The following is a 14,343-nucleotide window of genomic DNA, read 5'->3' on the forward strand; positions in this document are numbered from 1 at the left end:
GATATCGATATGCGGTTTTCACCATCATGTTTTTGACAAAAATTGACCTCCAGACACCGATATTAGTTTTTGTCTATCTCCTATAGGAAAGGTTGTTTCCATTTAAAAGCGTCGAATTTGACCCACCCTGTACATAGACAGCAAAAAACCTAGATTAAAATAGATTTTTTGAGCTGGCTATCAGCCTTTTCAGATAATATATTCTTTCAGATATATTCGTTTTAAGACAAAAATCAATTATATTTTCATATTTTTTTTTAATTTCTCTAAAACGGTATGGAAATTTCGAAAAGTATAAACGGAATTAACCATTTTAGAACAATCAAATTTTTTTATGAAGAATGAATTTTTTTCAAAATGCCAACAATAAGACAATCCGGGGACATACTGTATACATTTACTGATTGTCGTTTCATCCCTTTGTAAATTATTTATTACATTAACTAGAAAATGCATCCAAACAAAAAAATACAGCTTAAGAATGTCCGATTTTATTTTTTTACTGTTATACTCAGGATTTGTTAAGTTGACTTTCTTTCTTCCAATGATGGTAGAAAATATACACTTAAATGCAAAAAAAAACGCAACGGAGAAATTTTTGGTCAAATTTAAAGTGTTATATTTTTTTTATTTTTAACCCTATTTTCATGATTTTTTTAGCAAGCTGTATATAATTATATCAACTTTAATTCATAAACTATGTTTTTTATAAACTTTAGTATTTGACATATTGTTCAGGATTAATCGAGGGGTTATTTTTTACCTTAACTTTAAAACACCCTGTGGAACAATTTTGTCTGTAAATTTTCCTAAAATATAATTTTACGATCAGATTTGTCCTCAGGATTTTCGATGGATCATGATGTCAATTCAGGCCTTGGTTAATTTTTAAGAGCGAAATGAACTTGCCACCAGCAATTTGCAATTTTTTTCAATTACTATTTCTTTTTGAAATTATTTTTCAATATGACAAGGTGGTTTTGGTGATTATTGTGAACTATATACTACTATGAACTGCCCATCATGTTCAAGGTTCGGGAAATGCTTGGCAGAAGGGTTAGAGGTCGCGAAACAATACCAGCTTCATTAAATGAACTTCGCTTGGTTTTTAAAGAAGAATGGGAAAGCATAACGCAATATGATATATTATGCAGCCTTAATGACAGTTATGTTTGTTATCGTTATTAATGTTTATTAAAATCAGGACTGTATCGTTATTCCTTAACGTTTTTTTTTTAAATTTAGTACAGAAGATCTATCCAATGCAGCGTAATATGATGTTACAATAGTCACCAAAACCATCTCGTTATATTAAAAAATTACATCAAAATTTAATGATAATTGAAAAAATTGCAAATCGATCGTGATCAATTCATTTCTTTTTTTCTCTTAAAAATTAACCAAATCATGTATTGACATATATTGAACATATTGAATCAAAAAAATAAAATGCTCAGGAGTCATGGTTCTGACCGTAAAATTATATTTTAGGAAAATTTACACCCGAAATTATTGCACAGGGTGTTTTAAAGTTATGGTAAAAGAATAACCCGTCGATTAACCCTCTATAATATGCCAAATACTAAAGTTTATAAGAAACTTATTTTACGAATTAAAGTTGGTATAATTATATACAATTTGCTAAAAAAATTATGAAAATAGGACTAAAAATAACAAAAATATAACACTTATTTTACGAATTTGAGCAAAATTTTCTCCGTTGCGTTTTTTTGCATCAGAGTTGGACAAATTTATAAAGAGCCATTGTTTCATTGTTTGAGAAATTTGTCTCCGTACATTCTGAACTCATCTATTCCGAGAATATTACAGTTGGCACTTAATAAGGTAAACGTTCTTTTCTACTTCCTTGACCTAGAGTTTCAAATGAAAAATATCAAATTACGTAACTTACAATTATTGGAGGATGTATGTCTAGTCGAGTAAGAACTATGCATACAGAGATTTACGTTAAAGTGACCCGCGGCCTTTTTCAATACTACATAGACGTAACCTTTCAAAGTGTGCAATGGAACTTGTTTTGCAAAACGTTTGACGAAACCTCGACCGTTTCTAAATATTCGTACTAATAAATAAGTACCGAACCCGAAGAAAATTGTTTTTGTAATAGTATGTGCCGAAGAGAAAGGAACAAGGCGAATTTAGATCGTTGTTTGTTAACTCACACCTGTTGATAGAGTAATTGTAACAATCGTCGTCCAAGTCGTATCAACCTATTTAGGTTACGCGTAGCTTTGTTCTAAAAAAAGCGTAATCCAATATTTATAGGTTAATGAGTTTTGAGCTATTCCAGTATGAGTTAATGATGTTATGTCCAAATGGTAAAATTTAAGAATATATTTGATTTACAACCACATATGTAATACTGATATTACTGACTTTTAAAAAATTTGAATGTGTCAAATTATCTACATTTCTTCCCTCTTCCATTTCTCCCACCAATTTCCCTTATCCATTCCCCTTCGTCTAAAAGCATGACCTGTGTAGGTTTTCGCATTGGGAAGTTTCAAAAAGCTAACAATTTTGTACGGAAATTTAGATATAGAATTGTATCCAAAGGGTTGATTTAGAGCTGTTCCTAATCGATATTGAACAAAATATCTCTCATCTTCAATATTTTTTCGTAACTGTATAAATTCTTTCATAATTTCTATCCAATTTATGTTAGTTATCATAAATGATCTGCTCTTATAAGTTTTTGTATCGGGAATTTCTATGCAAATTTTGTTTTCTAAAATATCAATATGCATAGTTTTCATCTTCAGTAGCTTATCACTTCGACATGCCCCAGACACACCTACTATAAACGCAACCTAGAACAATGAAAAGAAATATTTAAAAACAGAAAAAGAAAACGTTTAAAAAAAACCTTACTTTAATAGGAAGGAATTCTTGAGGTGCTTTTGTGCGAAAATTTTTGCCTGGTAAAAATGCTAGGCGAGTTTCTGATATTTTGATATGTCAGTCTTTTCCCTTAATTCTAGCATTGTCCGTATTATGCTGTACGTAGCCCAAAGAGTAGATGGCCTTTTCTGCCTTGCCATGTCGCTAAAATGTGCCATCAAAACTGTCTCCTAAGCAATATTCTTAGCATTTCTTTAGGCACACCATTTTTCGTATATTTTCAATGCTATTTCATATCGCTCTTTTTCTACTCTTTTTGCAGCTTCTATAAGTTCTGGTGGAGTATCAATATTATAGTAGTCTTCATTATCAGAACTTTCCGACAACATTCTGGCTTTCTATGTTATATAATTAGATAAATCAAAGACCTTTAACTTAAACCTTACATTTAATAAAGATCTTAAAAATCAAACACAAAACAAAGTTCAAAAAAATTCAAAAATACAAATTCACGATTTTAAAATGAAGATTGCAAAAAAACAGCCAAACAACCAGAAAACAGCGAAACACACATTTCCGTTCAATTGCAAAACACAACTGAAGAGGAAGGACGAAGCCGGAAACGGAAAACTGATTTGACATACAGAACAATGAGAGAACATAATTAATAGGCCTATTTAGGCAACTATAAAAACAATTTTGTACGCAATTGTTAGGCAACTAGAAAAATAAAAATACGCCATCTAGCCCCCCGGAAATTAAAAAACCTCTAAAACAGATCGTTCAAGGTCGTATATCTCAGTTGACTGGCCCTGATCGCGTCCGCCCCATTGAACTCGAACCTCGACGCTCAGCGGACGCTAGCGCAACGCCAAAGGCGACGCTGTCTGCCTGAACGGTCTAATTTAAGTTAAGTGAATTGATTCCATTTCGACACGTGGACGCGACGCAAACGTGACGCGACGCTCAACGCTCTCAGCCTGAATGTACCTTTACATCGGAGATGGAGAACTTATCTCTGCAGAACCGTCTCAGATACTGCTTTTTTTTTGTACCTTTACATCAGAGATGGAGAACTTATCTCTGCAGAACCGTCTCAGATACTGCTTTTTTTTCCACAGCCCTGAGACTGTATGATGAGTTATAACTCAAGAAAGGGGGCACAATAGATCTCTAAGGTCACGGTGACAACTTTCCGGCAGAGGCGACTTGTGCGTTCTAGGGGACGGTAGGCACAGCCTCCACAAGAAATAAACTTAGAAGAGAAGTAGATAGAAGTTTATTTTTTTGCAGAGACTGTGGACACTTTTGTATCCCTCTACCCAGTGAGCAAAGTTTTGTCACATTTAGGGAACATTAGGGAACAGCTACCTATCTGCGTTTTATTGCTCTTTATCAGGCACAAGAAGGGTCTGGTAACGTAACCACGAAGTCATCTAGAATACATTTCCCTTAAATGAATAAAATGCTCACTGGATAGTTTTCATGCGAAGTGACGTTATTATTATTTGATCGTATAAAGCGTTACGTAAAAATATCATGCACTAAATTATATGTTGAATTGTTTCTTTTTTCTTTAACCATTAGCACAGAATATCTAGCTAGTTAGATATTCTGTGCCATTAGTTTATATCCATATAGTAAATCTATTTTTCCAAGGCTCCTTGATGAAAAATTAGTGTTTTTACCATATCCATGGCACTCTAAATTGAATTTTAAAATACAATTTTTTATTAAGCGAGAATGTCAAAAGTTGACATATGATATGTCATTCTATTCAGAATGTCATTTTCTATAGAATAAAGTAAAAAAATAACGAGTGTGCCATTTAAAAATCAAAAGTTGTAGTCAGTTCCGGTGAAACAGGAAGTGACCCAAATCAATTGAATACGTCAATCAATCCTAACTTTTGTCATATACTAACACACAAATCTCGTTTTTTTATCTGAAAAAATAAAAAAAATACAGGGGGTGATCCACTTTTGAGACGCACCCGGTAGATACTCCATTGGATTTGTTGTCCTATACATACAGTTGTCTAATACATTACATCAAATGATTTATAAAAATTAAGAGGCACATAACAAACAAATTGAAAAATATATATTATATTGTAAAGTACAGATCAAAATGCACTTTATTATTGCCTGAAGTTAATTACTTGAAAAGTTTAAATAGTATTTAACTATTTTTTACAGTTGCAATCACTTAATTCTTCAAATAAATCAACTATGTTGTAGAAAGCAATACGTGCATAATATTTTTAAAGTTGTTTGATTATAATTGATTTAATATGCGATGTTACCTGACAATTAAAAGAAATTAACGTATAAAAATAAAATCAAAACAAACAAAAAAATAGCTCTAGGGAGTGTCATTAAATGTAAACAAACTTAATCAGAATTTTACCGGTTTGTATGAGCCGAAGGTTAATCAAAATATGTAAATAACCTATTGGAGAGTAGAAGTCTTGCAATTTGGTTTCGTCGTTCCGCACCAATACTACAAACATTTGATCAGTCAATAGACCAATGGCCATTTTTTTTCTCAAATTATGGCATATATTATATCTATAATATCAATGTCTCAGACACTGATAATATACAGTGATCTGATATAAACGAAAAAAAAAAATAAATAAATAAATAAAAATGGAATAAAAATGAAAATAAAGAATAAGCTCGAGAATAAGAGAATACACTTTTTAGAGGGTGCCTACCAAAAAGTTTACTATGTTTAATTAATAATAATAATAACTGATTTTTTTTAAGACATCTTTACGCTCATAAATTTTTTGATCATTTATATGTCAAATTAAAACTATTTTTATTCTGTGCATGATATTATAAGGGTGCCTATCAAAACGTTGCCGCAAATAGGGGTTGCCATGGTTCAAAGTTTCTCCTATAAGGGCCCGGCAACAGTGCGTCCTATACAAAATTCCTAAGTTTTTTATTATAGGAGCTACAGATGCCCGTTTAGCTCCTATAATAAAAAACTTATAGGAATTTTGTATAAGTGTCAACCTAAAGTACATATGCAGGGTCCAGACCAAACAGACAAAACAACGACAAGACAAAAACATACATGTTTTACGATAAAATTGCGACAAATCCAAAACATTTTTGAGACATTTTTGTTTCAAAATTCGGAGACTTTTCAATGTCCCGTCTCGAGTCGGTAAAGATCAAAGTGTCTACGTTTTATTGGTATATTTTACGACAAGTTGTCGGCGCAGTGTGGATGGCGTGTGCTGCCAACAGTAGGAGATCAGTGAAATCACACATGGTTAATAAAACTCATTCCCAACTAAACTTTTGACTTTGTTGTACTTTTGTCCTTACGGTGTGGACAATTTGTCTCAAGTTTGTCTTGTCAGAATACCCCATTTTTTGTCGCAAGTTTGTCTTTATTTTTGTCTCAAAATCGTGTTTACTATTTGTCACCTTGGTCTGGACTTATGGTTGACCGGCATTAAGATGTATTCAGGATGGAGATTCAGTTAAATGGAGACTTAAAAAATGTAAAATACTCTAAATATAAAAAATATTCATAGAAATGCATAAAAATATTGATGACTGAAAAATATTCAATTATTCTATTTGCAGCTTTTAATCGACAATAAACTAATGGCAGAGTCTTGAAGTAGATATCTAAACCTGTTGGTAAATTATTGAATAATGAATTATGCATACGAAGATTACGTTATTCCAATTCATGTACATTTTTATACTTTTATTATTCTTTTATTATATTATTATTGTGTAATTTTTAATATGCCTTTATCTGTACAGGATGGTCGAAATTGGTCTGTTTTAACAGAGAAAACCTATTTCCTGACTAGATAGAGCAAAACCGACATAGATGTCGACATGGGCTCGATTTCTAAGACACGTTTAATGGCGTAAACCGCCTGTTGATATTTTCACTGCCAACTGAGATACGGGGTCTTTTTGAATTTTTTACCATTTTGAAAATTGCCCATAACTTTTTTATTTTGCAGAATAATAAAATTCTGTAAAAACGTTCTTAAGGCACTTTTTTAAGCACAATCCAGTGGCGTAGTCAGTTTTTTTCTATGTTTGCTCATTTTATCACAAATAATGAAAAATATTATTTTTTAAATGGAAATCATAGTTTACTATAAACTTAAAAAAATGATAGCGTTTAACCCTTTCCAACAATATAAAGTTAGGGGTATCTGTTTCTAAGAATGAGAGAAATATTAGGTTTTTTATCTTTATATCGAAGCGGGCCTTGATTTTGTGTTGACCTATTTACCTAATTATTTTTTATCACAATTTAATATTCTATATTATTATTTATCTGCATAATTAAAGACTTTTGAAAAGGTAAATTAACATTCTAGATTAGTATTAGTAATTACAGTTGAAATCGATACAATAAACAAAGAACAAGACTAAAAAAAACGTACTTTTTGTGTGGCGAATATAGTTTTCTAAAAAAAATCCTCTAAGATATTCAAACTGACCACCTCCTTGTTGAATACACAATAAACATTTTTTGCGCACAGAGTTACAACGATTTATTAGGCGAACGAGTGTAATAAGTCCAAAAGCATGCCTAGTAATCTTCTGCAATTCTTCTCTCGTCCCAATGGTTCTTCCCTTATAGATAAGCTCTTTTAATTTCCCCATAAAGAAAAGTTGAAAGAAGTTAAATTACAGGACCTAGCAGGCCTAGATATGGGGGCCAAGTTATGGGGCTCTTTGTTCCAATCCAATTCTATCTAAATTCTCCTTTTAATAGTGCAGTTGTAATCCTGGCATTTTAATTGTAAATGGTACTACTAATATAGAATGTTGATTTACCTTTTCAAAAGTCTTTAATTATGCATTACAGTTGAGGGTTGGAACCTTTAATGTTACACAGCAAAATAAAACACAAAATCACCACAATAAGCCAAAACACTTTTACTTTTACAATGGACGCGCGTTTCGCTAACCATGTTAGTATCATCAGCAGATGATTAAAAACTGAAAGTTTTTAATCATCTATTGATTTAGTGTTTTATTTCGCTTTAATTATGCAGATAAATAATAAAATAGGATATTAAATTGTAATAAGAAATAATTAGGCAACTAGGTCAACACAAAATCAAAGCCCGCTTCGATACAAAGATAAAAAACGTAATATTTCTTTCATTTTCAGAAATAAATACACATAACTTTATATCGTTAGAAAGGGTTAAACGCCAGCATTTTTTTAAGTTCAATTAGTCAATAGTGATTTCCATTTAAAAATTATATTTTTTATTATTTCTGACAAAAAGAGCAAGTACAGAAAAAAAACTGACTACGCCACTGGATTGTGCTTAAAAAAGTGCACCAAGAACATTTTTACAGAATTTTATTATTCCGCGAAATACAAAAGTTATGGGAAATTTTCAAAATGGTAAAAAATTAAAAAAGACCCCGTATCTCAGCCGGCAGTGAAAATATCAAACGTGTCTCAGAAATCGAGCTCATGACATCTATGTCGGTTTTGCTCTATCTAGTCAGGAAATAAGCTTTCTCTGTTAAAACAGACCAATTTCGACCACCCTGTACACCACATATTCAGGAAAGTTCAAAAATGTTCATCTCGTTACACAGGTTGTTAAAACTGTAATTTAATTAAACTTGAAATCGAATAAAAATAGTATATAGATATAGTTTTCCATGATGTTTGTTTTGTTAAGCTTGAAATAATAGATAAGTATATAGATAAATAGGCAAGGTAATAGAGTAATAGATAATAACTTCAAACTTTTATATAATAAAATAAGATGCAATATCCTGTTTAAAAGCAATGGTTATATTCTAAACTATTCAGAAGACATTCTAGTTTTTGCCCAAAACTGACTGCAATTGCTCTAGTTTTAATTATTTACAGTTTGAAATTATTCAGCTCCAATCTAGATTAATAATTTATAATTATCACTTACACATAATTTCAATTCCGGCTTAATATAAGCATCACGATGATTTTTATGCGATAACTTTTCCTGAACTGGAATTCATTAGATCAAGGTATGAAAAATATAATACTGTTTCCTGTAATAACACCAATTGTGATCTAATATTAAAATGTATGTTTTGCTAGGAGTAGACGGAAGGTGTAGTGTGCTAGAATTGATTAATCTCATGCTTCTTCTACTTGAATTTACTTTCAATTTATTATATTATTCGGAAATATTTTCACTGTATTTGCTGGTGGGTAATCATTTGGATACTACTAGCATAGTATAAGGAAACTAGTAGCTTTACTCCTTGTCAAATCCTTTGTTCTTTTTCTGCCACTTTATTTGACCTTGTTCTCGCGTCCCGTGACCACTGACGTAGCTGTATAGTCGTGGTCTATAACTAGGCAAAGTATAGTCGTAGTAACTCATTTCATTTTCATAAATACACAGAAATGTATTTATGAAAATATGAGTTCAAAATAAAATAAAATAAAAAAAATTGATCATCGAGTAAAAATTTGCTTGAAAACAGAATATTTTCACATTTCTTGCAAGTAACAATTCTTCTGTATCAGAAAATCTTCTGATGGGAAGAAATTCAGAAAAAAATATAAAATTACATATTTTTATATTATTATCTATTTCAGAGATTTTCTACAACTTTTTTTAAATTTAAAACAAGTAACAACATAATTTTAACATCAATGTGTTTGTTTTGTAGTAATATAGGTTAGGTGATTTTCATTGGATAACTAATATATTGAACAACACATTGTACTAAATAATAAAACACAACATATTTAAACTTCAATAATTACTAATAAACATTAAAGAAATTTCACAAGAGAAAAAAAAACTAGAATAATTAGAAATAGCATCACTACTTTCTCAAGTAATAAAAGAATAGTTTTTTAATTATTGTTACCGAGTCTCGAAAGTACCGATAGAACCGGGAATTAATAATTTTGAGTCCCGGTTCTTTGATATCTCAAAAGAATCAGGAATTTCCGGTTCTGAACCCTAGTTACCATATTACCAAGAAATTATGTGTTTTAACTAAAAACTAAAAAAACTTCCAGATTTTTTTTCAAAAAAAAAAATGAGCAGAAAAATCCTCATATTTCTGGGAGAAAAATACAATACCCCTAAAAATATTTGCACTTATTTAAGGCTCACCCTGTATAGGGTGATTCACGGTTATGGTACGTTATAGAGTTTCAGCAACCGGATCTATTTTTCGGAACCGGTAATTTCGGTACCATGCCTCTAAGGAACCGGGATTTCTAGTTTTTTTTTCGGTACTTTCGGTACTAGCAAATTTTTGTTCAATGATGGTGCAGTTCGATAAACAGCAAGCAAGGGATGGTTGTCAAAAGTAAAATCGATAAAAAATTGAGGTTTAAGTAAGGCAATCTTTTTTTGTCAATCCGTCTCTGTGCTGGGACGCAACGCTCGAACCTCGCAGGTCGACGGACGGAACTCAAATGAAACGCTCTACAATCTGCCAATATTCGGCAGATTGTAAAAACTGGCAGAAAATATTTGGGAGAGTGTAACTACTCTTTTCCTTCTACTATGCTACTAGGGTTTCAAACAATAGTTTTTCGAACTTACCCTTGATCCAAAACCTGATATCTTCTTATACCTCGAAAGATTTCTGTAGAAGTTTTCATGTTATCTTTGACTCTTACTGCAATTATAAGCTACCCTAAGGAGAATATTTATATTTGTAGTTTGTCAAAAAGTTGTAGTGGTATCCTGGGTAATATTGGTATCGTTAAAAAGAGAACGTTTAAGCTCTATAAAATATATAAAAAAATATACAGAACTATTTGAAACTTTCCTTTTAATCTCATTTTCAGTTAAATCTGAATTAATATTTAACTTTTGGAAACGGAAAGATGTAGAAACAAAATATTTTATGGGTATATGTAGAGAGGCAATGTGCATAATTTAAAATTATTTTGCAATGTACAGGGTGTGTCAGAACTAAGATCCATACGAAAACTATATTTTTTCTTATGGAACACCCGGTATTTTATTTAATTTTTGGATTCTTGGACATAAAATAAGGCATTTATTATAACAGTTTAATACGTTTAAAAACGTTAGTTTTTGAGATATTTAAAGATATTTAAATATGCATGCTATAATAAAAAAAAATTGTCAACACCTTGTATATTACTTTTCGGAATTAATTCTTATGCTGAGTTTCAAGCCAGAGAAATAAACGTTACTAAAATATTTTATTGCTCCCTTAAATCTATACAGGGGTATTAAAAATTACTGGCCTATTTTAAATATTTATTTTACATAAAAACTTTGTTATTTTAAATGCAACATTATGTATTTTTTTAAATAAGTCGAAGCAGATTTAAATGCTCAATATTTTTATTGATTTTTTTTTTTAATATTTTTATTGATTTGATTTTTATTTTGATAAACACGTGGACTGCTCACAAATACACGTCGCGTCACTACGTATTTCTAAGCCGTTAACACGTTTCGTTACAACGAGCTCGTGTGTCAGGGCCGTCTCACTAGCTCGTATGTCACGGCTTTGTATTTTTACTCCCAGCGCGCGTAAAGAAGTTTCACTCCAAAATGTTTCATAAATCATGTCCTAAAATTGCATTAGCAACTAGAAATATTTACTATTCTATTATATAATTATAATTATTTATTATATCATAATTGTTGTTGTATGTTATAATTATAACAAGTACTAACAACAATACTACAACATAAAAAAAACTATACACATATAAACTAAAATTCGTAAAATAAATCGCAAATAATAACTATTATTTTTACACACACCACTGACACTAGCAGTAGATTGTGTTTGTCTCCGAATATATGCCCCGGCCCGTCCACAATTCAATCCCAGCATCTTTTATCTTCGTCTCTTCAACGCTAATGGCGCCGATCTCGCCTATCTCTTTCTCACAGGATTGATTGTTGGACCGGCCGGGAATCCACGAGCTTGCGACGTTACTAATTGACATCTTGATAGAAATTGCAGACCTGCCGCGTCTTTTGCGTGTTAATGGACACAAATCGAAAAAAGCGCTTAAAACGGTAAAATCGCAAAAAGCGCTTGAGACGCAAAAAACGCAAAACGCTAAAAACGCTTTCTGTGTGGCCGTGGGCTGGCGGTGAGCTTGTAGACGGTAAAAGGAGGCCGGGTGGACAACTCATAAGGTCCAAGGAGGTCACAATAGAACGGAATGGAGAAAAATTGTAAAGTCAGTTAACAGCGACAACCAAAAAGTAAAGGGGCAACAAAGCAATGAGATTTTTGAATGTCTGGAGTGCGGTAGACAGATAACATCACGTATCGGGATTTTCAGTCACAGAAAAGCCCATGAAAAAAAACGCCTTGCGCAACCATCTTCTGATGCGTATCAAATACTCGTCAGCGAGTAATGGCAGTATGTATGTAGTATGTATACATTAATTTAGTTTTTGCTAAATTCATTTTAAGACCCACTTTATTGCTAGCTGTATTTAGTTCATCAATTTGTACTTGTAGTTCTTCAGGATTATTGGCAATTACAACTATGTCATTAGCGAATCTTAGATGGTTCAAATGACGATACCTGTCATTTTATATTTAAAGTTGTACGGTGAATGTCAGCGATCGTCGTTTTCAAGCTAATCAGACGCCTTTCTTATAATACTGGCAACTCATAATTCCATTTATTCCTCTAATAAACTAAAGATATATATCATTAATATATCGTAATATTGCCTTTCAGATTCCAAGAAGGCGAGGCAGCAGCAATGGCGAGTATATCGAGATGGTACAACAACTTTATGAACGAATATCAAGGTAAGCTAGCTCGATCCCTAAATAGACTTTAAGTTATTGTAAATTTACGTCTAGGAATTTTACGAAATGAAATTATAGATTTTCCGTAAACAAAATTTAAAATAGCCTATATCAGATTAATTTGTAAACTACCACAACAAGTTTGCTGGCGAGGTAGGGTAATTTAAAATGCTTATGAACTGGTCGGGTAAGATGTTTTTTTGTCCAGCCACAAATAAATAGTAGGAGTCATATTTTTAACATCGATTGACAATGAAACGTAGTTTTTCTATAAAAAGATATACAGGGTATTTGAAACTATGTTTAATAAACTATTTTGATATAGATATACGTAGAGGCTAACCGTATGTAGCTTGTCGAGGGTAAGAGGAAACCGGGTGGGGAACTCAAAAGGTTCCAGGATATTTTCTATGAAAACTCAAAGGGGATCATAATCAATGAAAATCAAATTTAATTCAAATACTAATTTTCCAAATACGGTCTTATAATAATTGAAATTAAAGGTTGGGTGACACGGTCTAAATATACTTGGACCAAATACTTGAGTGCTGCCATATAACTGTACTTCTACGGTGCACATTTATACATTCCGTACATGTATACGGCACCTAGCAATCCCATTGGTCAGATTTTAATTTTAAACCAATTAAACTCTGAGTGCCATACGCGAGTATGGAATGTAAGACAGTGCCATATGCACTTACGGAATGTACCTTAGACATTACTATTAACGCTTTGTTATAGAGCATTCCAACCAAAACCAAACCAATCCCACCAAACAGCTAACCTAACCAACGCAATCAACCCCACCAAATAACCATCTTAACCAACGCAACTAACTCCACCAAATAATCAATCTAACCCCACCAAAAAGAGTGAAACCAACGCAATCCGTATTTTGATTGCTATTAAATATTTACAGCTTTTTTTAAAAAATAAAAACAGTTGTAAAAAAATAAAAACGTTATGGTCCGGCGTGAGATTTGAACCACGGATCTCTCGTTCACGAAGCAATGGCCTCAGCCACGGAGCCACAGCCTACTTTTGAAGATTAGCTATAGCCAGGCGTTACTTTCTGCTGCAAGCATAATTACCAGGCACATTCCGTAAGTGCGCATGGCACTGTCTTACGTTCCATACTCGCGTATGGCACTCGGAGTTTAATTGGTTTAAAATTCATACAAAAGAGTTACAACAGTTGATACCATTCAAACGTCATAAAAGTGAGACGCGCGCAACATTCATATATTTTTGATTTTGAAGTGAAACTTCTTTACGCGCGATGGGAGTAAAAATTGAAGGCTGTGACACACGAGACGCAAGAGGAAAAGTGATAACGTTGACTCTTTGATCTTGGAGCGTCGTAACTCGGGTCCTGTGTGAGCTAGGGGCTGAAACTAGAAATGTTCTCTCGGAAACTTTTCAAGCCCCACCTTTTCATGGTATTTTGACGACGTTTCGTGCACTATGAAACACCATCATCAGTGGCGAAAAAATCGTCCGATATAATGGGTCTTTGGAGCGTCGTAACTCGGGCCCTCTATGTGAGAAGGGGCTGAAACTCGGAGAGCCCCATCTTTCCATGATATTTTGACGACGCGCGACGTTTCGTGTTCTACGAAACCCATCAATGAATCAAATTTAAATGAAATTTGGTGGGTCGATAGATTGGACCAGGAGC

At 32.5% G+C, this 14,343-nt stretch overlaps 1 protein-coding gene across 5 annotated transcripts in view; it reads left to right on the forward strand.

Annotated features, from left to right (window-relative positions):
- The window catches only part of LOC115881914 (elongation of very long chain fatty acids protein 7-like), a 145,683-nt gene that overhangs the window by 77,238 nt on the left and 54,102 nt on the right, over positions 1-14,343 (forward strand). For all 5 annotated transcript variants that reach the window (XM_030899640.1, XM_030899642.1, XM_030899641.1 and 2 more), the window contains exon 2: positions 12,589-12,662. In XM_030899640.1, the coding sequence (XP_030755500.1) occupies positions 12,614-12,662 (49 nt within the window). In that variant the 5' untranslated portion in view covers positions 12,589-12,613. The remainder of the gene's footprint in view (positions 1-12,588; positions 12,663-14,343) is intronic.

This window comes from Sitophilus oryzae, unplaced genomic scaffold, assembly GCF_002938485.1.
Source record: "Sitophilus oryzae breed Bouriz unplaced genomic scaffold, Soryzae_2.0 scaffold_1744_pilon_pilon, whole genome shotgun sequence".
NCBI lineage: Eukaryota > Metazoa > Arthropoda > Insecta > Coleoptera > Curculionidae > Sitophilus > Sitophilus oryzae.